The sequence below is a fragment of the Bos mutus genome, chromosome 2 (genome assembly GCF_027580195.1).
Source record: "Bos mutus isolate GX-2022 chromosome 2, NWIPB_WYAK_1.1, whole genome shotgun sequence".
In the NCBI taxonomy this organism is placed as follows: Eukaryota; Metazoa; Chordata; class Mammalia; order Artiodactyla; family Bovidae; genus Bos; species Bos mutus.
The window spans coordinates 117,680,416-117,704,658 of NC_091618.1; the positions used below are offsets into that span (position 1 = coordinate 117,680,416).

Below are 24,243 nucleotides of genomic sequence, written 5' to 3' on the forward strand. Positions count from 1 at the left end.
TCTTTACTTTTTATATGATCAGTTTAGCTTTTGAGTCAAGCAAAACTTTCCCAGGCTTTGTCATTTTATGTCACAGCATGTCATAGCATTCAGATCAAATAAGCATCAAATGACCCAATTAAGTGATTAAATTTATCCCAAATTTATTATGGGTAAAAAATGAGGAATGAGATGAAGTGTTATAAAATATCATGTAATTTTTGCACATAAACGATATATATATGTACATATATATGTGCAGTCAAGTTCAGTTATACTTAAATCCAACATATCCATCTTCATCTATGTAAATTTCTACTTCTTTTGTAAATCAATGAAAAACTTTCTCTATTAGTAAGAGTTCCTTTTGTGCCATAGTATGAATCGCTTGAGGTGTGAACCAAAAGCATTTAAACAGTAATTAAAATGATTCACACTATTCAAGGAAAATGAATATGGATATGTAGGTTTTCTTTGTTCTTAAAACATACCTGTTATTTTTACTCCTTCCTTCGTTTCGGCTGGTACACCGACACCAAACTCGTTTTCTCCAGAGACTCTGAAGTAGTAAATTGCCCCTTCTTGTAAGTTGGTAATTTTGTAGGAGAGGCGGTTACAGTTGTTGGTCACAGAGACCCATGCTTTCTTACTGGCCTCCCGTTTTTCTATGTGGTAGTTCTTCACTGGTGCCCCACCATCATTTTCAGGGACATCCCAGGATAATACTGCAGACTCTTTGGTGACATCATGTACAGTAATGTTGGCTGGAGGACCAGGAGAATCTAAAACTTTGACGACCAAGGTCAGTGAGGCAGCATTCAAGACGTTCTGAATCATTAATGTATATTTTCCAGAATCATTTCTGTTGGCGTTTTCAATAGTCAGTGATGTTCGAGACTCTGTGGAGTCAATATAAGCTCTAGTGCGGAGGTCAGTGTCTGGTTTACTCCAGGAGACACTGGGTACTGGTCTTCCTCGGAAAGGCACAGTCATGGTAAAGGAGGCACCGGCCTTGACAATCAAGGTCTTCCTCATTTCTGTGTCAAGATCAAATACAGGTTCTTCTTCTCTTTCCTTTGCTATCTGGGGATCGGAGCTATCACTGGGATCACTAGCACCAACCTTATTGATAGATCTTACTCTGAAAACGTATTCGGCTCCTGTGGTTAGTCCACTTACTGTATATTCAGTGCCTCTTAAGTTCTGAATGGCAGTTTGCCAGTCAGTTTCATCAGATTTTTTGAATTCCACGGTGTATCCAGTTATTGGGGCCCCACCATCAAATAAGGGCTTAACCCAGCCAATAGTTATATTGGTCTTGCCCGAGTCCATGACATTGGGTTTGGATGGAGGAGATGGTAAGAACACAGGATCTTCTGCCCGAATTAGGGGAGAGCTTTCACTTGGAAGGCTCAGGCCTGCAGCGTTTTCTGCATATACCCGATATTCATATTCACACCCTTCACGAAGTCCTGTGGATTTCACTCTCAGATCATAAACTGGTTTTTTGTTTACACGTACCCATCGTAGGCTGTTTTTCTCTCGCCTCTCAACGATGTAACCAGAGATTTCGCTGCCTCCATCACTCTCTGGTCTTGACCAGCAAAGTGTCATGAACTCTTTGGTCACAGATGTAATTTCCAAAGATGTAGGTGGACTTGGAACTGTAAATGGATCAAGGGCCTTTACAGCCATGCTCTCCAGGGGCTCGCCAACACCGTATTTATTAACACCTGTTACTCTAAAGATGTATTCATTGCCCTTGAGTAACTTGGTCACTTTACAAAATGTCGTCCTTAACTCTCCTTCACATATAGTCCAAGCAAGGCGACTTGTCTCACGTTTTTCTACAATGTAATAGTCAATAGCTGCACCGCCATCTTCTTGGGGTGGTCCCCAGGAAAGAGAGCATTTCTCAGCAGTGAGGCCGGTTATTTCAAGTGGTCCTGCAGGTGGGCCAGGCTTATCAAGTACCTTGCAGTTAACTGCCATAGACCGAGTTCCAGCAACATTCTTCACTGTTAGCACATACTGCCCAGAGTCTCGTCGGACACAGTCTTTCACTGTTAGCAAAGTAGTGTAGTCCGTTGACACAATTTCTGTTCTTGCTCTCTCTTCAATTTCTACACCATCCTTGGCCCAGGAGATTATTGGCAGAGGTCGCCCTGCAACGTCTGCATTGATCTTAAGGACCTCTCCAGCTTTGACAACAATGACATCTCGGAATTTGACATCCATCATAATTCTTGGAGCCTCAACATCGTCTTTAACTGTGATAGGTCCAGTGGATTCAGATGGCTCACTAATTGAGTCAGCAGCATTCCTTGCAAAAACCCGGAATTCATAACGTTGATCTTCAGTGAGTTCAGTTACTTCAAAGTATGTTTCTGGTACATTAGTAAAGTTGCATTTCAGCCACCGGCCGTCTGGTAGTTCTCTACGTTCAATGATGTATCCGGTGATCTTAGCTCCGCCATCATAATGTGGTTTTGACCACTTAAGTGACACTGATTTCCTTGTGATATTTGTGACTTCAGGTTGTCCAGGAGGGTCACAGGGGTCTCTTGCAGGGACTGGCTCACAAGATTTACTGCATTTACCAATTCCAGCAATATTCTCAGCATATACACGATACTCATACATCAGTCCTTCATCAAGGCCGGAGACTTTCATTTGTGTATCAGCAATGAGGGTTTTATTTGCTTTTGACCAAAGAATGCTGCTTCTTTCTTTATACTCAAGGTGATAACCAAGTACTCGACTTCCTCCATCATTAACTGGCACTTGCCAGGTGACCAACATGGTGGATTTTGTGGCATGCACAACTTTAGGAGTACCAGGAGGACCCGGGGGGCTGAATGGATACTCGGCAACTACAGCAGAAGATTCACTGTAGGAGCTCTTTCCAAAGCGGTTTTCTGCGCAAACGCGGAACTGATACTCACTTCCTGTTACTAGACGAACTATTTTAATGGATGTTCTCGCAACTGCTTGTGAAACTACATGCCATGTTGTAGAAGTGGTTTCTCTCTTTTCAACGATGTAATTGCTAATCTGGCAGCCGCCATCATATTCTGGAGGGTTCCAAGAAATGGTTATGTTGTCGCAACTAACCTCATCAATATGTATAGGTCCGGGAGGTCCTGGTTTGTCAAGCACAATTACAGTAATAGGAACTGTTACGGATCCAGCGCTATTTGAAACACATAATTCATACGTGCCAACATCTTCCCTTGAAGCTTCCTTAATTATTAGTGATGTTACAGTCTTTGAAGAAGAAACATTGACCCTAGTTGTCTCTTTAAGGGTCTGACCATCTTTTTTCCAGCTTACAGTAGCTTGAGGTCTTCCTTTAAATGGAACGTCAATCTTCAGTTGGTCTCTGGCCTTTACGTTGAAAGTATTGAAAGGAAGCTCAACTGAAGGCTTTATTTCAATATCCCTTGCAATTACTGGCACTCCAAGTTGTCTTGGATCACTTTTTCCTTTTTCATTAATTGCAGCTACCCTGAAGATATACTCCTCTCCAGCAGTTAGGCCTGATATAGTTGCTTCTAGAGTCTTCACTTGTGTGCAGATGCTCCATTTTTCACTCCCTTTAGTCTGCATTTCAACTACATAACCAGTAATTTTGCTGCCACCGTCACTTTCTGGTTTCTCCCACTTAATTGTAGCTGTGTTACGGGTCACATCGACAAGAGTTACTCTTCCAGGTGGGAGGGGTGGTTCAGAAGCTTTAACGGGTTCGGTTGTTTCAGCTGGCAAACCAATTCCATATTCATTGGAAGCCAAGACTCGGAAGTAGTAAGAACACCCTTCTTGGAGATTTTCGATTTTAAAACTGTTCTTTGTGCAGTTGTTTGTAACAGTAGCATATGCTTTCCGTGTTGTTTCTCGTTTTTCGACAATGTAGTTTGTAATCTTAGCTCCGCCATCAATAAGCGGTGGTTCCCAGGCCAGTATCACAGAGTCTTTCTTCACTTCTCTTACAGTCAGATTCACAGGGGCACTTGGTGAGTCAAGAACCCTGACGTTTACAAAAGCAGTTTTAGAGCCACTGTTGTTTTCTAGTGTCAGATTATACCGACCGCTGTCAAATCTGGTAACGTTATCAATTACCAGCATTGTGTATGAGCTGGTCACCTCAATCTGGGCCCTGTCAGTGAGAACACCTTCGGCCTTTTCCCATTTCACTTCAGGTTCTGGGCGACCTTTGATGGTGACAAATAAGCGTAAGGTAGCACTCGCACGCAGAATGACCACTTTTCTGAGATCAGCATCCAGTTCTATTTCTGGTGGCTCTTGTCTCTCTTTAGCAGCAACTGAACCAGGTATAGTTGCAGGCTCACCTACGCCTTCAGAGTTGATGGCACAGATACGGAAGTTATATTCAGTGTTTTCTTTAAGCTCGGTCACTGTGAACTGCTTTCCTTGTAGTCCTGTTGGTGGAGTACACGTTGTCCACTCATCAGCAGTGGCTTCTTTGACCTCGACAACATAGCCCTTAACAGGCGCACCACCATCATAAATTGGTTTATTCCATGCCAGGGAGACAGAAGATCTGGAAGTGTCTGTCACTTTGGGATTACTTGGTGGTCCTGGTGGATACAGAGCATCACATGCACGAGAGAAAACAGAAGGCTCACTGGGTTCACCCACACCAGCTGCATTTTCAGCAGCAACTCGGAATTCATAGGAATGCCCTTCAGTAAGGCCAGTTACCCTGAATCGAAGATCTGTTAGTGTCTTCTTGTTGCACTTGGTCCATCTAACGCCTTCCTTGTCTCTTTTTTCAAGAATATAGCCCTCAATTTCAGCACCTCCATCGTCTACTGGGCGTGCCCATGTTACGACCATAGAATCTTTGGTGATTGCTGAGACTTCAGGTGGTGAAGGAGGACCTGGTGGTTTATAAGGATTACGGGCTATAACAGGCTCAGATTCCAGCGGGTCTCCAGTCCCATATTTATTCACAGCCATGACACGGAAAATGTACTCATTACCAGGAAGAAGTTTAGTGACTTTGTAGTTAAGGGCCTGCACCTCAGTTGAAACCTGGGTCCAAGAGAGTCTGCTGGTCTCTCTCTTTTCAATGATGTAATGTGAAATACTAGCACCACCATCTTGTAAAGGTGGGTTCCAAGCCAGGTAACATTTTTCAGCAGTAACCCCAGAAACTTTCAGAGGTCCTTCAGGAGGCCCTGGTCTGTCAAGTACCTTTACAGTGATGGGTATAGTCTTGGTACCACCAACATTGCTGAGTTTCAGGATATATTGTCCTCCATCACTACGTATACAATCTTTGACAACAAGGGTTGTCCTCTGAATAGTAGACTTGATTTCCATTCTGGCAGCTGTTTCTTCAAGCTCTCTTCCATCTTTTGACCAAACGATATCAGGGATAGGTTTGCCACGGATATCCGCTTCCAGGACAAAAGTCTCTCCTGCATGAACAACGATGACATCTTTATATTTGGGATCCAGTGAGGCATTTGGTGCATCAATTTCATCTCTTGCGGTAATGGCACCAGTACTCTCGGATGGTTCACTAAAGTTGCCAGCTGCGTTTCTTGCAATTACTCTAAATTCATATCTTTGGTCTTCCACAAGTCCACTCACTGTAAATTCAGTATCTAATACATTGGTAAAGCTGGCTTTCATCCAACGGCCATCAGGTAGATCTTTCTTTTCTACGATGTAACCTGTTATCTTGCTGCCACCATCGTAGGCGGGTTTCTTCCATTTCAGTGTGACATTGTTTCGTGTAATAACGATGGCTTCAGGGCGACCTGGTGGGTCACAAGGATCACGAGCAACAAAACATTCCGACACTTTGCTTGGCTTGCCGATGCCAACAATATTTTCAGCAGAAACTCTGAACTCGTACTCAAGGCCTTCATCAAGCCCAGTTGTTTTGAATTTGGTGTCTTGAATGGGAGTCTTATTTAATTTGACCCATAAAATGCTGTTCTTTTCTTTCTGTTCAAGATGATAGCCGATAACTTTGCTGCCTCCATCATTAACAGGCTCGTGCCATTGCACAAGCATTTGATCTTTTGAGACGGATGTCACAAAAGGAGTGCCAGGCGGTCCAGGTTCTTTAAATGGATATTGTACAATAACCGGTTTAGAATCCAAGGGGGCGCTTTTTCCATACCTGTTTTCTGCAAAAATTCTAAACTGGTACTCACTGCCCGTTTTTAGTTTGGTTATTTTAATTGTTGTTCTTGCCACTGTTGCGGATACCATGTGCCAAGTGGTGGTGGTTGTATCTCGCTTCTCTACTATGTAGTTGCTTATCTGGCAGCCACCAGTATAGGCTGGAGGTTCCCAAGATATGACCACAAAATCTGCACTAACTTCATCAAACCGAACTGGTCCAACCGGAGGTCCAGGCTTTTCTAAAACGATAATACTGAGATTTTCGGTTGCGGTACCCGCACTGTTTGTTGCCGTTACAGTGTATTTCCCAAAGTCATCTTTGTTACTTTCTTTAATGTGCAAAATAGTTGAAGTAGCTGTTTTCTCAACATTTACTCTTGTTGTCTGTTTAAGAGGCTCGCCATCTTTGACCCATGAAATTTCAGGTCTTGGCCGGCCAATAACAGGAATTTCGATTTTAAGATCTTCACCAGCTTGGACACTGTATGTGTTAAATGGTAACTTAAAACTAGGCTGTATAGTCAAGTCTTTGGCTATGACGGGAACACCAAGCACTCTCGGATCGCTTTGTCCTTTCTCGTTGTAAGCCTTGACACGGAAGTGATATTCTTGCCCAGAACTCAAACCGGTAACAACTGCACTACAGACTTTGGATTCAGCCACGACACTCCATTTTTCTGTTCCTTTGGGCTGCATTTCAACAACATACCCCAGAATTCGGCTCCCACCATCATGTTCAGGTTTCTCCCACATCAGGGACGCACTGGTCTGGGACACATCAGTGAGTGTGACCTTTCCTGGTGGGGAAGGAGGTTCAGATGCTTTCACAGCATCAACAGTTTCCACTGGAACACCAATTCCAAATTCATTTTCAGCCATTACTCTAAAGTAATAAATGGCTCCTTCTGTAAGATTCTCCACTTTGAGGCTTGTTTTGCTGCATTTATTACTCACATTAGCATATGCTTTCCTGGTTGATTCACGTTTGTCGATAACATAGTTCTTGACCTTTGCACCTCCATCAATTAAGGGTGGGTCCCACACCAGAAGGACAGAATCTTTTCTCACTTCTTTGACTGCCAGATTCTGTGGTGGTCCTGGGGTGTCAAGAACTTTCACAGTTACAAAAGCAGATTTAGACCCACTGCTGTTTTCCAGCTTGAGAATGTATTTTCCAGCATCATTTCTATCACAGTTATCTATTGATAGTTGGGTATAGTTTGCTGCTTTTTCGATTTGGACCTTATCTGTGAATTCACCTTCCTCTCGAGACCAGGTGATCTCGGGTGTTGGGCGACCTTTGAATGGAATGTGAATTCTGACAGATCCACCAGCTCTTACAACGATTCCTTTCCTTAATTCAGAGTCAAGGTCAAGTTCAGGTGCTTCAAGTTTATCTTCTGGTTTCACAGTACCAGGAACTGCTGTAGCCTCACCTAAACCAACTTTATTGAGGGCACAGACCCGTACTTTATACTCTTGGTGTTCAGTGAGTTTTGAAATTTCAAATCGAGTGGCTTTCAGGCCAGTCTGGGGAGTAACTATTTGCCATTCTTCTTCATCTGCTTTACAGATTTCTACTACATATCCCAGAATTTCACTGCCACCATCATAGATGGGTTTACCCCAGGCAAGTGTAATTGAATTTTTAGTGGTGTCTACAACGTGTGCATTGATGGGGGGGCCAGGTTTGAACACAGGATCGCAGGCCTTATAATAAAGTGTAGCTGGACTTGGTTCTCCAACTCCAGCTGCATTTTCTGCAGAGACTCTGAATTCGTACTCATGATCTTCTGTTAATCCTGTTACTCTTAGCCGTAAGTCTGTAATGTGGCGTTTATTACATTTTATCCACCTAATGCCACTTCTGTCTCTCTTTTCTACGATGTAACCAATAATCTCACTTCCACCATCACTGTCTGGACGGTTCCAACAGACGGTCATGGAGTCCTTGGCTATGTTGGTGACTTCCAAGCTTTTTGGTGGTCCAGGAAGCACAAATGGGTTTTTCATGAGTACTGGTGCAGATTCCAAAGGCTCGCCAACACCGTATTTGTTGACAGCCATTATACGGAAAATATATTCATTCCCTTCTAAGAGTTTGGTAACTTTCAGAGAATTGGTTACAACCTCCGAAGCAACAACAGTCCAGGCAAGCCGACTTGTTTCTCTCTTTTCAACAACATAGTGAGAAATGTCACTGCCACCATCTTGAAGTGGTGGAGACCACGTTAATGTGCATTTTTCAGCGGTGACTCCAGTAACCTGGACTGGCCCTTCTGGAGGCCCTGGTCTGTCTAACACTTTTACGTTTACTGGGAATGACTTAGAACCTGCAACGTTGGAGGCTCTTAAAATATACTGTCCACCATCAATTCTAATGGCATCCTTTACAATAAGTAAAGCCTTGAAATCTGTGTTCTTTATTTCATATCTAGCAGATTCTTCAATCTCCTTATCTCCTCTTAACCACTCGATGGTAGGCAGGGGCTTTCCGTGGACATCGGCTTCAAGCCTGAATGTTTCTCCGGCATTTACCACAATTGTGTCTCTAAACTTTGGATCCATTGAAATTCTTGGGAGTTCGACCTCATCCCTGGCAGTTATCGGTCCAGTACTGTCAGAAGGTTTGCTTACTGCACCCGCTGCATTCTTTGCAATGACTCTGAATTCATATCTTTGATCTTCAGTAAGACCTGACACAGTAAACTGAGTTTCAATGACGTTTGTGAAGCTGGCTTTCATCCAGCGACCCTCAGGCAGATCACGCTTCTCTACAATGTAACCCGTAATCACACTTCCACCATCATATGCGGGTTTGGTCCATTGTAAAGTGATTTCGTGTCTTTTAACAATTATTGCTTCTGGGGTTCCTGGTGGGTCACAGGGATCTCTGGCTACATAGCATTCAGAATTCTTGCTTGCCTTGCCTATACCAACAATATTTTCAGCATACACTCTGAATTCATATTCAATGCCTTCTTCAAGATTGATTGCTTTAAACTGGGTATCATGAATAATAGTCTTGTTGACTTTTGTCCACAAAATACTGTTTCTTTCCTTTTTCTCAAGGTGGTAACCTATGACTGGGCTGCCACCATTATTGATTGGTTCATGCCACTGTATAACCATGGAATCTTTGGAAACAGCTGTGACAAATGGTGTACCTGGAGGGCCTGGCTCTTTGTAGGGATATTGAGCTACAATCGGCTCAGATTCCAAGGCAAAGCTTTGTCCATATCTGTTTTCAGCGAATATTCTGAATTGATATTCTGTACCAGTTTTCAGTTTGGTCACTTTGAGTGTCGTTCTGGCCACAGTAGCAGAAACAACCTCCCATACTGTGGTGGTTGTATCTCTCTTCTGAACTACATAGTTGGTGATCTGGCAGCCCCCTGTATATAATGGAGGTTCCCAAGATAAGGTAATACTTTCAGCACTGACTTCATCAAATTTAACAGGTCCTTTTGGAGGATCAGGCTTATCTAGGGTTATAATTTCAATGGATGCTGTCTTCTGACCAACCACATTAGCAACTGTGATTCCATAATGTCCACCATCATCCTTATGAGTTTCTTTAATACTGAGTACGGTGAGGTCAAGTGAATCAGTGACGTTGATTCTTGTAGTCTGCTTCAGTGGAAGATCGTCTTTAGTCCAGGTAATAGTTGGCTTAGGACGTCCAGAAATGGGTACTTCTATTTTCAAATCTTGGCCAACCTGTACACTGTAACTGTTAAATGCAGGTCTCACATCTGGCTCAATGACCAGATCTTTGGCAACTATTGGAACTGCAAGAGACCTAGGATCACTTCTCCCCTTTTCATTTACAGCCACAACTCTAAAAAGGTACTCTTCTCCCTGAGTTAGGTTGGTAATTACGGCTTCAAGGGACTTGACTCGAGCGCACTCTGACCATTTCTCACTGTGTTTAGCTTGCATCTCCACAATATACTGAATGATTTTACTGCCACCATCATGTTCAGGCTTTGTCCAGCTCAAAGAGACACTGTTTCTGGTGACATCATCCACAGTGATTTTTCCTGGAGGTTGTGGGACTTCTGCGACCTTAACTGGATCATCAGTGTGGGCGGGAAGGCCAATACCATACTCGTTCTCAGCTGTGACTCTGAAGTAGTAACTACAGCCTTCTTGAAGCTGATCAATTTTCCAAGAATTCTTATGGCAGTTTGTCACAACTGCAGCATATGATTTCCTTGTGGCTTCACGTTTCTCAACAATGTAGTTTTTAATTTTGGATCCCCCATCCAACAGAGGAGGCTCCCATGTAATTGACACTGAGTCTTTAGTGATTTCTGTGACTTTCAGATTAACAGGTGGACTTGGTGTGTCCAGAACTCTCACAGTCACAAAGGCAGACTTTGTCCCACTGCTGTTTTCTAAGGTGAGAGTGTATTTTCCACTATCATATCGGTTGACATTGTCAAGAACAAGGGAGGTGAAGCTGCTAGTGCTGTCGATGATAGCTGCGTCTCGGATTTCACCATCCACTTTGCCCCATTTAACTTCTGGTGTAGGACGACCTCTAATAGGAACAAATAACCTTAAGGAGCCACCTGCCCTTATATTTAGAATTTTCCTCAGTTCCAGGTCAAGGTCAATGTCTGGTGCTTCCAGCTTTTCTTCAACTATAACAGGTCCAGGGACATCAGCATGTTCTCCCACTCCAGCTTTGTTAACAGCACAGATGCGGAAGTTGTATTCATGCTTTTCCAATAGCTTCTCCACTTCTATGTTTGTTTTATTGATTCCAGTTGGTGGAGTGCACATTGTCCATTCACCAACACTTGTGTCACATTTTTCAACAATGTATCCTTGGATTTCACAGCCACCGTCATATATTGGTTTGCCCCAAGAAAGGAAGACGGAAGATCTGGTAATATCAGTGACTCTGGGGTTGTTTGGAGGTCCTGGTTTATAAATAGGATCACAAGCCTTTTGATAAGCAGAAGGTGGGCTTGGCTCGCTAAGTCCAGCAGCGTTCTCGGCTGAGACTCTGAACTCGTAATTGTGATTTTCTAAGAGTCCGGTTACTCTCAAGCGCAGCTCCCCAATCAGACGTTTGTGGCATCTTGTCCATCTGATGCCCTCTTTGTCACGTTTTTCAAGAACATACCCAAGAATTTCACTGCCGCCATCAAATGCTGGTCTTTCCCATACAACAATCATCGAGTCCTTGGTCACTGCTGTGATTTCCGGAGCCTTTGGTGCATCTGGCACTACAAATGGATTCTTGGCAGTTACTGGCTCAGATTCAAGAGGTTCACCAACACCATATTTGTTGACAGCCATTACACGGAAAATATATTCATTGCCTTCAAGCAGCTTAGTAACCTTGCAGCCAAGGGTCTGTACGTTAGCGTCAACCACAGTCCAAACCAAGCGGCTGGTCTCTCTCCTTTCCACAATATAATTTATGATATCGCTCCCACCATCTTGGAGTGGGGGTTTCCAAGCTAGTGTGCATTTTTCTGCTGTAACTCCTGATATAACAATAGGTCCTTCGGGTGGCCCTGGTCTGTCAAGAACTTTGACATTGACAGTGACTGACTTCTCTCCTGCGACGTTTTTGGCCTTTAGTATGTAGCTTCCACTGTCAATGCGTATTGCATCCTTTACACTGAGACTGGTGGCAAAGTCAGTGCTCTTAATTTCTAATCGAGCCGTATTGGAGAGCTCATGATCACCTTTTATCCACTGAGTGGTTGGTATCGGTTTGCCATGAATATCTGCATCAATCTTAAATAGCTCACCAGCATGCACCACAATTGTATCTTTGTATTTTGGATCCATGCGAATCTGTGGTGGTTCTACCTCGTCTCTTGCCGTTATTGCTCCTGTGCTCTCTGAAGGCTCGCTAAGTACTCCTGCAGCATTTCGGGCTATAACCCGGAACTCGTATCTGTGGTCTTCAACTAGGCCAGTTACTTCAAACTGAGTGTCAATGACGTTGGTAAAACTAGCTTTCATCCACCGGCCGTCGGGCAGTTCTTTCTTTTCAACAATATAACCAGTGATCTTGCTTCCACCATCGTAAGCAGGTTTCTTCCACTGAAGAGTCACGGAATTTCTTGTGACAATGATTGGCTCTGGCCTTCCTGGTGGATCACATGGATCACGGGCTACGTAGCTTTCAGACACTTTACTTGGCTTGCCGATGCCCACAATGTTCTCTGCAGAGACTCTAAATTCATATTCAATGCCTTCGTCGAGGCCAGTTGTTTTAAACTTGGTTTGAGGAATAGGTGTCTTATTCAACTTAACCCAGAGGATGCTGTTTCTTTCCTTGCGTTCCAAGTGATAGCCAATGACTTTGCTACCTCCGTCACTGACTGGCTCGTTCCAGTGTACTTCCATGCTGTCCTTGGAGGATAGTGTTACGAACGGTGTGCCAGGAGGGCCAGGAACTTTGAATGGATACTGGGCTACAACAGGCTCTGAAGTGAGGTAGGTGCTCTTTCCATATCTGTTTTCAGCTGCAATCCTAAACTGATATTCACATCCAGTCTTTAACCTGCAAGCTTTTATTGTTGTCCTTGCAACAGTAGCTGACACAATCTGCCAGGTGGTTGTGGAAGTGTCCCGTTTTTCTACAATGTAATTGTTGATAGAACTTCCACCATCATACTTAGGTGGGCCCCAGGAGAAAGTAACACTGTCAGCTGTCACTTCCTCCATTTTAACTGGTCCCGTTGGAGGCCCTGGTTTGTCAAGAACGATAACATTAAGGGTTTCAGTAGCTTCACCAGCTGAGTTAGTCAGTTTAACGATGTAATGTCCAACATCTTCTCGGCACGCTTCCTTTATTGTCAGCAGTGAGTTATTTTCTGTGCTCTCGGCATTTACTCTGGTTGTCTGCTTCAGTGGCACATCATCTTTATGCCAGGTTACGGCTGGCGTAGGGCGTCCAGTGAATGGAACATCGACTTTTAGGTCTTCACCTGCCAGGACAGTGAAAGTAGTGAACAGGAGTTTGAAGGCTGGCGGAATGACAAGATCCTTGGCAATTACTGGCACACTCAGTTGTCTCGGATCGCTAATGCCCTTCTCGTTCTGAGCAGACACACGGAAAGAGTACTCTTCACCCTGAATTAATCCAGTAATAGTGGCTTCGGTGACTTTGACTGTGGCACACGTGACCCATTTGTCACTGCCTTTGCTCTGCATCTCTACGATGTAGCCTAGAATTCGGCTGCCTCCGTCATGCTCAGGTTTCTCCCAGGAGAGCGACACGCTGTTTCTTGTGACGTCCACCAGCGTTATCTTTCCTGGAGGCAGAGGTCGTTCTGATGCTTTCACAGATTCTGCGGTTTCAGCAGGCAGCCCGATGCCGTATTCATTTTCGGCGAGGACCCTGAAGTAGTAACTGCAGCCTTCTTGAAGCTGGTCTACCTTCCAGGAAGTCTTGTGGCAATTTGTTGTAACAGTTGAATATGCTTTCCTTGTCGATTCCCGCTTTTCAACAATATAGTTATTTATTTTCGAACCTCCGTCAATAAGAGGAGGCTCCCATGTCAGTGTGACAGATGTCTTTGTGACCTCCTTTACCTTCAGGTCCTGTGGAGGGCCTGGTGTGTCTAGTACTCTGACATTGACAAATGCAGACTTGCTGCCTGAGCTGTTTTCTATGGTTAGTATGTATTTGCCACTGTCGAATCTGTTTACATTTCCAATAATAAGCAGGGTGTAAGAGCTTGTGGACTCGATGCTAGCTTTATCTAAAGATTCTCCGTGTTCTCGGGTCCACTTCACCTCAGGTGCTGGCCTTCCTTTGATGGGAACAAAAAGTCTCAGAGTGCAGCAAGCTCTTATGGTAACAACTTTGCGCAGTTCGGCATCCAGTTCAATCTCTGGAGGCAGCATCCTGTCTTCAGCCTTTGGAGTTCCAGGAACAAGTGCAGGTTCCCCAATGCCTTCAGAATTCATGGCATAGATGCGAATTTTATATTCCTGGTTCTCTGTGAGGTTGGTGATGGTGTAAGAAGTTGCCTTGAGCCCCGATGGTGGAGTGACGACCTTCCATTCATCTTCCTCTGGCAGGGCGATCTCAACCATATACCCAGTGATTTCGGAGCCACCATCATAGATAGGTTTGTTCCAAGCAATTGAAATGGATGATCTGCTTGTATCTAGAACACGTGGGTTACCTGGTGGGCCGGGTTTAAACACAGCATCACAAGCTTTATAAAATGGACTGGTAGCGCTCGGTGCGCTGATTCCAGCCCTGTTCTCAGCCATGACCCGGAACTCATACTCATGTCCTTCTGTCAGCCCAGACACTTTGTATCTTAAATCGGTAAGGGTCTTTTTGTTGCATTTCACCCAGCGTTGGCCTGCTTTATCTCGCCGTTCCACAATGTAATTGATGATTTCACTGCCACCATCAGAGTCAGGATGGCCCCAGCAGACAACCATGGAATCTTTAGTGATACTGGTAACTTCAGGGTTTTTAGGTGGATCAGGAGGTCCGTAAGGATCCACTGCAAGCACAGGCTCTGAGTCCAGTGGCTCTCCAATGCCATACTTGTTTACGGCCATCACACGGAATATGTATTCATTGCTTTTCAAGAGTTTAGTGACCTTCAGTTTTGTTACTTGGACTTCTGAGGCTACATTTGTCCATGCCAGTCTGCTGGTTTCACGTTTCTGAACGACATAATACTCAATTTTGGCCCCTCCATCATCCAGTGGAGGCAACCATGACAGCACACATTTTTCTGACGTCACTTCAGATACAGCTAAAGGTCCTTCTGGTGGGCCTGGTCTATCAAGAACTTTGACATGGAAGATGTGTTTGGCAAAACCACCAGGATTAGTTGCTGTAAGGGTATAGGCACCCCCATCCCTTCTCAGTGAATCCTTGTTTACCAGATTAGTAGAGAAATCTGCAATTTTAATTTCTAATTTCGCTGTGTTTTCAAGCTCCTTTCCATCTTTGGTCCATTCCATTGTTGGAGGTGGGCGACCTGAGACATCGGCTTCCAGCTTGAACGCTTCACCTGCTTTTAATGTAATTGTGTCCTTAAATTTGACATCCACCATTATCCTTGGGGCTTCAATGTCGTCTCTGCATGTGATAGCATCCGATGGCTCAGATGGTGGGCTAATAGCACCAGCAGCATTTTTGGCAATGACACGGAATTCATATGCGGCATCTTCGGTTAGTCCACTGACTGTAAATTCATTCTCTAAAATGTTGCTGAAGTTGGCCTTTAGCCACCGTCCATTAGGAAGATCCCGCTTTTCAACTATATAACTAGTAATTTTAAAGCCTCCAGTATATTCAGGCTTAGCCCATTTAAGAGTCACTGTGTGTCTAGTAATATTGAGAGGAACTGGTTTCCCAGGTGGGTCAATGGGATCCAAAGCTAAAATAGGTTCAGATGGCTTGCTTGGCTTGCCTTTGCCAGCCATGTTTTCTGCAATCACTCGGAATTCATAAGCAATACCATCTGTTAGTCCACTTGATTTGAAAATGTTGCCAGGTACTAATGCTTTGCTTACAGTCTGCCAGAGAATACCATTTCGTTCTTTCCTTTCAACGTGGTATCCTAAAATGGGGCTTCCACCATCAGAAAGAGGCTCGTGCCAGCTGATTGTTATTGAGTCCTTGGTGACTGCAGCCACCTGAGGGGTACCAGGAGGCCCAGGGACCTTAAATGGATAGTTGGCAACTACTGGTGCTGACGTGATGCTGGGTCCCACTCCGTATCTGTTTTGAGCTTTTACCCGGAATTGGTACTCTACTCCAGTAGTAAGGCGAGTGGCTTTGTAGGTAGTGCGTATAACAGTAGTCGCTAGTTCAACCCACGTGGTGCTGTCAGTCTGCCGCATTTCCACCACATAGTTGCTTATGGGTACACCTCCATCGTTCTCCGGTGGCTCCCAAGAGAAGGTGACAAAATCAGATGAAACTTCATCAAATTTGATTGGTCCAGTAGGTGGCCCTGGGATGTCATGGACTTGAATGGTGATGACATCACCAACCTCTCCCACGATGTTCCTTGCTGTTAATGGGTAGGGCCCACTGTCACTTCTGACGCACTCGTTGATGTTTAAGATGGTAGAAGTTGCTGTATTTTCAAAATTAACTCTCTGTGTCTGTTTAAGGATCTGGTCTCCTTTCTTCCATGTAACGGTCGGCTTTGGTCGACCGAGCACTGGAATTTCAACTTTGATGTTGTCACCAGCTTTAGCGATGACTAATTTCTGATAAATGCCACGGAGATCCAGTTCTGGAAGCATGGTCTGCTCCTTGACAATGACGGGTCTGCTTTCTCGAGGGGCACTTCTCCCTGCACTGTTCACTGCCATTACCTGGAAGGTGTATTCTTCCCCTTCGGTCAGATTCTTCACAACACATTCCAACCCCTTCACGGTTGTGATGTGGGTCCACTGGTCAGAGCCTTTTCTCTGGGCTTCAATCACATAGCCAGTGATCTTACTGCCCCCGTCATGTTTGGGTTTAGGCCATGCCAAGCTGACTGTGCTCTTAGTTATGTCCATAATGTTAAGACTATCTGGTGGTGATGGTGCTTCGGAGGCCCTTACGGGCTCTGTTGTTTCTGCTGGCTCGCCAATTCCATACTCATTTTCTGCCATCACTCTGAAGAAGTATTCACATCCTTCAGACAAGCCAGTGACTTTATAAGTACATTTATGGCACTTCGTGGTGACCGTGGAGTAAGATTTCCGTGTTGCTTCTCGTTTCTCCACAATGTAGTTTGTGATGCGTGAGCCCCCGTCTATCAGAGGGAGGTCCCAGTGCAGGGTGACACTCTCCTTTGTGATGTCAGTAGGTCTCAGGTTGAGGACAGGTCCCGGTGTGTCCAAGACTCTGACATTAACGAAGCCACTCTTCTTCCCAGCGGGGTTTTCTATGGTCATCACAAATTTACCAGTGTCATATCTGTTACATTCTGGGATGATCAGGAGCGTGAACGACTCTGTATTTTCGATGTTAGCTCGGTTTTTAAGGTTGATATCATCTTTGGTCCACGTCACTTCAGGGGCAGGTCGACCTTTAATGGGCACAAATATTCTAATACTGAGTCCTGCTCTCACAACAAGAGTTCTTCGAAGCTCAGCATCTAGTTCGAAGTCAGGGGCCATCTCCCGTTCCACAATTTCAACATTTGGAATCACTGCTGGCTCCCCAACACCAGCATCATTGATGGCACTGATTCTAAAATTGTATTTTTCTTTAGTCTCAAGATCAGGGACCACAAACTCAGTGATTCGGAGGGCCGTTCCTATTGTGTCCTTTATCCAGCCCTCATCGCCTACTTTTTGATGCTCTACGACATAGCCAGTGATTTCAAGGCCACCGTCATAATGAGGCTTGCCCCATGCCAAAGAAGCAGACTTCTTGGTAGTGTCGGTGACATGTGCGTTTGAAGGTGGTCCTGGGGGATCTGGAAAGGAAACAGGCACAAAAATGTTAAGGGTTTGGATTTGGTATAAATTAAATACCAGCACTCCCCAAAGAGCTGTGTTGAAAAAGATAAATACTCACAGGCAACGTCTTTCATTAGAACAGGATTTGAAGCATCACTAGGTGGGCCAATTCCTGCTTTGTTCTCTGCACTGACGCGGAACTCGTAGGTGTTTCCTTCTTGCAGTCCTGTCACTTTGCATCTGAGATCAGAAACCGGAGTCTTTGTTGCTCTCACCCATCGCAAGCTTTTCTTCTCTCTCCTTTCTACATGATACCCTGTGATCTCGCTGCCACCATCATCCACTGGTCTTTTCCAACTGACAGTGGCAGTGTTTTTAGTGACATTGGAAACCTCTGGCTTTCCAGGGGGGCCAGGTGGACCTGAAAAGGAAGCAAATTTGTGAGAAATCTATGATTTCCTAAGCTCTGCTGCAAAGGTTTATGAATCAGTTCCCTTCTATGCTGTACTTACCAAATCTGTCTACCATTTTGACAGGTTCAGACTGTACGGGTTCTCCTTTGCCGTACTGGTTTACAGCTGAGACCCGGAAGACATACTCGTTTCCTTGGATAAGTTTGGTTGCCACATGCCTGCAAGACTGAATATCTTCGGCAACCACTGTCCACAGAAGTCGGCTAGTTTCTCTCTTTTCCAGGACATAGGACTTAATTGGTGAGCCACCGTCTTCCAAGGGAGGTGTCCATGTAAGTGTTGCTTTTTCAGCAGAAACATTACTGATTTCGATGGGACCTGGGGGACCAGGTACATCAAGTACCGTCACCTTCACATGTTCACTCTTTGTGCCAAAAGGATTAGTCGCAGTGATGGTGTATTCACCAGCATCTTTTCTAGTGGCATACTTGACAGCAATCATGGAAGATGTTGGGGTTGAAGTTATCTGAACGATATCTGATGGTCGTATGTCTTTTCCTGCCTTGGACCAACTTGACTTTGGAAGAGGCTTGCCAAGAATGCTAATGGCACTCAGAACGATGGTGTCTCCTGCTTTAACTGTCAGGCCATCTTTTATTGTGGGATCAAGAACAATGGCTGGTGCCTCTGCAAAGGAAAAAAAAGAAAAACAAACATTGTAATCAGAAAAGGAAGGTGGCTTAATTTACTGTTTTTTTTTTTAATGTGCATAAAAAAAAACAGACCTACCATATTCATCTTTGCAGATAATGGTTCCTGTACTTTCTGATGGAGCACTGATAGCACCTGCTGTATTCTTTGCTCTAACTCGGAATTCATATTTTCCACCCTCGACAAGGTCGGTAACAGTAAAGGCACAATCTGGGACGTTAACATGGTTGGCTTTCGTCCAGGATTTAGAGGGAAGCTCTCGCTTCTCTACTATATACCCAGTCAACTTATGGCCACCATCGTATTTAGGTTCAGTCCAGACGAGAGTCACTGAATTCCTTGTTACACTGATAACCTCAGGTTTGCCAGGAGGATCTAAAATAAAGCAACAAACCAACCAACCCAGTCAGCCACACACCAATGTTTTCTTCATGAGGAAATACAAAGAGACATTATACAAAGTCTCTGTATAATGACTTACCAATTGGATCAAGGGCCACAACTGGCTCTGATGGCAGGCTTGGTTTGCCTACTCCTGCTAAATTGATTGCCATAACTCGGAATTCATATTCCAGACCTTCAGTTAGTCCTGTCACTTTGAAGTCTTTCATCCTAATAGGAGTCTTATTAGCTCTCTTCCACAAAAGGCTGTTTCTTTCCTTGAACTCGATGTGATACCCTATAAAAGACCCAGTGATGTGTCAGTTCACATAGAAAGCACAAATGTAGCCTGATTTTTAAATACACACACACAGAACAAATAATCATTCCTGTATCTACAGTTTTATTACCTAGCCTTAGGGATATTTTTATCTCCTGGAATAGACTTATTTATGGCACCTTCTGTTGAAACATTTTAACTTATAAAAATAGATACTATCATTTAGAAAGCCTTTATTAACTATTACATTAGGAGTTTTTCATTCAAATGAAGTTAGCTTAATGAATTAGCTTAATTCTTAATGTTCTGAATGCATGATGAACTGAAAAAAGGAACATATACTTTTGGATGTGCAGATAGTACTATAAGTAAGTAGCACAGATTCAGCTTGTTTTCGGGGAGGAAGATTAATGTAAATGCTCTAGGATAAGAGCCAAGAAAATACCTGTAATCGGAGAGCCTCCAGTTTTCCTGGGGTCGGTCCATGTTAGAGATACGGAGTCATGTCTGACATCCACGATATTGGGAGGTGGGGGAGCATCAGGCACATCTAGGAAAAAGCAGATAATTCAAGATTTATAATCAGGAATGTATTTGAAATGAACCAGAACCATGTTCTGCTTTATGTTTTCTGACCTTGAGACACTTACCAAATGGGTGTCTGGCAACAATTGGCTCTGATTTCAGACCCTCTCCTACACCGTATTTATTTTCGGCACTGACCCGGAAGGTGTATTCCATCCCCTCGTGGAGTCTCATGACCCTGAAAGTGGTTTTCTGCACAGCCGAGGCACAAGTCACCCACTTGTTGTTTACAGAATCTCTCTTCTCCAGGATGTAGTTGGTGATCTCAGAACCTCCATCGTCCTTTGGAGGACCCCACTTTAAGGTTACGGCTTCTGCTGTGACTTCTTCAAATTTGATCGGTCCAGTGGGGATGCCAGGCTTGCCGACAACTTTTATGGTGAGAGTCCCTTCCTTGGTGCCAGCCACATTCTTCAGTGTGATTGTGTATTTTCCAGCATCAGATTTTCGGCAATCATATACGACAAGAGTGGTGTTAACTGCAGACGACTCGACACTGACTCTTGTGTCTGTTGCTAGAGGGTCTTCCCCTTTCTTCCAGGACACGGATGGAACTGGCTTGCCTTTTATGGGGATCTTAAGACGGAAGTTGCTGTTTTCTTTGGCCAAGTAGCACAAATCAGGTAGGTCCTTTAAGTCAAGGTCGGGAGCCACTGTAAAACAGCAGAGATAAGACATTTTTTAATGCCAGGCAGTTAATTTTTTCAGATCATTATAGTTTTTAGAGGATTTTTATGTAAGCCCAGGAATAGGGCTCAAGAGCACTTTTAGTTTTTTATATGGAGCATTTTAAAAGTCTCTATTGAATTTGTTACAAGGTTATTTCTGTTTTATGCTTTGGTTTTTTGGCCATGAGGCATGTAGGATCTTAACTCCCCGACCAGGGATTGAATTTGAGAACCCCATGTAGTGGAAGGCAAAGTCTTAATCACTGGACTGCCAGGGAAGTCCCAAGAGTGCACTTTTGATGACAAAGGGAAAATGGAGATGATAGCTAAGGGCTTACCGACATCATCCTTTGCCACAGCAGTGATTTCACTTGGGGTGCCTTCTCCATTTTCATTCTCAGCGCTCACTCGGAAGGTATATTCCTTCCCTTCAGTCAAGTCTTTTGTGGTGTACTGTAAGCTTAATGATTTCATGACGCGTTGCCACTTATTTTCTTCAGTCAGGAAATCAACGACATATCCAATAATTCGACTTCCGCCATCGCTGCGAGGCTTCTTCCAGCCTATGCTACAAGATGACTTGGTGACAGAGGTCACCTTCAGGTCCACCACTGGTCCAGGGGTTTCTAAAGCAAAGGAGAAATGATGAGTCCAAGCCCCAGAAAACCAAGGTAAGGTGTGACTCAGAATGATGGGGTGGTAGCTTCATTTGCTTACCAGAAGCTTTGACAGCATCGCGTGTCTCACCAGGATCACCAATGCCATACTCGTTTTCAGCAAACACCCTGAAGAAGTAGGATTTTCCCTCTTCCAGGTTAGATACTCTGAAGCTTGTTTTTGAGCACTCTGTTGTCACAGTAGACCAGGACTTCCTCTCTGCATCACGCTTTTCTACCACATAGTTTATGATGGGGCTTCCACCGTCAATAATGGGAGGATCCCAAGTAATATAAGCAGAATCTTTGGATATTTCTTTGACAGTCACGTTGACGGGTGGCCCGGGAGTATCTGAATAAATAGTGGGTAAATAAGAAATGAATACCTGAAAAACACATTGGCTGCATTTTAAACATATATAGATTGTTTTTCCATGTAGACTTACCAAGCACTTTCACTACAATGGTATATTCCTTTTTACCACAGCTGTTCTCCAGAGTCAAGATGTATTTTCCTGCATCATATTTGTTCACCTTTTCACAGCGCAAGAAGGTGTCAAAGTCAGTGGACTTTATGTCCAGTCCAACCCTTTCTCTTAGATTGACATTTGGTTTAGACCAAGTTATCTTGGGAGGTGGACGTCCTTTTACTGGCACATACAGTCTCATGGTAACTCCAGCACGCAATATGAGTGTCTTCCTCAAATCAGCATCAAGTTCTCCCTCAGGTGGAACTGTTTAAGTTGGAGTGAAGAAAGTTAGAGTAATGTGTATTTCCAAGGACTGGCCTGATAACTCCTAAAATATGTTTCTGATTTCTAGTTCTTAAAAAAATCCTTAACATAATCCTCAGAACTTTTGCCAACTATCTTAAGACTCTGTAGCAATTATTGACCTTTCTATTTTCTAGTATCCTATGGGCCAGCCCACGTTTTCCCTGGAGGATCTGCATCTCCTTATCTCATGAACCTTACATACTCTTAAACTCTCTGTATATTACAAGTAGATGACTGATTTGGGGCTTTCTTCCAGTGAAAGCACTCTGCTGTACACTCTGGCTTTCTTTGTTTCATTGTAGGAAGAAAAGTACACAGTGGGTGGAGTGTAATTCAAAGTAATAGGAGCATTGATTAGGGAGAATAAGTGAATAGAAGAAATGGTGGGAAAAGAAATTAAAATGGAGAGGGGTGGATTGGAAGAGAAAATAAAAACCTAAGAATGATAAATAGCTCACTGCTGCTGCTGCTAAGTCACTTCAGTTGTGTCAGACTCTGTGCAACCCCATGGACAGCAGCCCACCAGGCTCCTCTGTCCACAGGATTTTCTAGGCAAGAATACTGGAGTGGGTTGCCATTTCCTTCTCCAAAATAGCTCACTACTTAGTTAAAAAAAAAAAAAAAAAAAACTTTTTATTCTCAATAAAATCTCTATATTCCATAATCTTTTGAAGACAGGAAATTCTCAGGTAAGTAAGAAAAGCATTTCAAAACCACAAATCACCTTGCCTTCCATTGGCTTGTTATACAGTACCATAAAGTACCAACCCAGCCCTCCTACAACATACTTCTAGAGTTACCAACCCTAAAACTTGTAAATAAATTAATCTACATAGAGGAGTTCTATATATTCCTCCTTACAGTACGACTGATGAAAAGAGTTCTGTATATTTCTCCTGGTAATACTTACTTAAAATGTCCTTGGGACAGTGTTTGTCTGGCACATCACTGGGGTCACTGTATCCAATCTTATTAACGGCATACACGCGGAACTGGTATTCTGTGTTTTCCATTAGGCCAGTAACCTCAAAGCGGGTTTTCTGGAGCTTCTGTGGTAAATTGCACCTCACCCAGTTATCTGAATCAGCTCGTTTTACTTCAACAAGGTAACCAATGATAGGACTGCCACCGTCATAGGCTGGCTTGCCCCACGTTAGACTCACAGAGCTCCGGGTTGTGTCATATACTTTGGGGAAAGCTGGTGGTCCAGGAGGATCTGAGGATAATAATAGAAAAATTTCATGAAGACCTCATTCCCAGTTGTTGAATGCTGATTATCACACATCTGTGGGACTCTTCCATGAAAACTTACACAGAGGATCTTGGGCATAAACAGCTTTGGAGGCATCACTGGGTTTGCCTGGTCCAGCCTTGTTGATGGCTATAACTCGGAACTCATATTCTGTGCCTTCTTGGAGACCTGTTGCTTTTATTGTTCTTTCTATCACAGGTTTTCTGTTGACTTTAGTCCAATTAACTGCATGGGTTTCCCGCTTTTCAACCAAATAGCCGGTGATGGGGGAGCCACCATCATCTGCTGGAGGCTTCCAGCTGACTGTCATGTGGTCTTTGGTTACGTTGCTAATAACAGGGGGGTCACAGCGTCCGGGAGGGTCTGCAGAGATTAACCGGCAGGTTTATGTCCTGGTCTAAAAGGTAATATTTAAAAAGCAGAATGAAAAACTGCAGGAAAACGTTCTTACCGTATGGGTTTTTGGCAATTGCTGGCTCAGTTAAGATCGGGTCACCCACTCCGTATTTATTTTCAGCACAAATTCGGAACTGATACTCGTGGCCCTCTATCAGCTTCTCCACACTGCAGCTGGTGATGGGCACGGTAGCAGAGACTTGCGCCCAGTTGGGTCTGCTCGTTTCACGTTTGTCAACAATGTAGTTGGTGATTTCTGAGCCTCCATCTTCAAGAGGAGGTTCCCAAGAAAGCATTGCACGATCCGAATACATTTTGTTGATTTTAACGGATGCTGGAGGACCTGGTTTATCTGAAAGGATACGAAAGAAAAGTTAAGTCTTTCACCCAAACATATGAAATAGGGGATGAACAGAGTGGAGGACTGGAGACCTGGGCTGCTGTCTTTATACTATCATTAACTTCCTGTATGACCTTGGAAGTTACTTTTCTCCAGATTTTAATTTCCTCATATCTAAATTTATATATCTGGAATATGTGATCTCTAATGGTCTTTTCAGCTGTAA

General features: G+C 43.9%; 1 protein-coding gene across 1 annotated transcript in view; it reads right to left on the reverse strand.

The window, feature by feature from the left end:
• Window positions 1–24,243, reverse strand: part of TTN (titin) — a 276,220-nt gene that overhangs the window by 32,849 nt on the left and 219,128 nt on the right. The window contains 13 exon segments of the mRNA XM_070359061.1: window positions 471–17,576; window positions 17,678–17,980; window positions 18,072–18,659; window positions 18,762–19,058; window positions 19,165–19,362; window positions 19,790–19,894; window positions 19,995–20,582; window positions 20,936–21,223; window positions 21,315–21,605; window positions 21,700–21,987; window positions 22,940–23,245; window positions 23,342–23,644; window positions 23,733–24,029. Of these exon segments, the coding sequence (XP_070215162.1) occupies window positions 471–17,576; window positions 17,678–17,980; window positions 18,072–18,659; window positions 18,762–19,058; window positions 19,165–19,362; window positions 19,790–19,894; window positions 19,995–20,582; window positions 20,936–21,223; window positions 21,315–21,605; window positions 21,700–21,987; window positions 22,940–23,245; window positions 23,342–23,644; window positions 23,733–24,029 (20,958 nt within the window).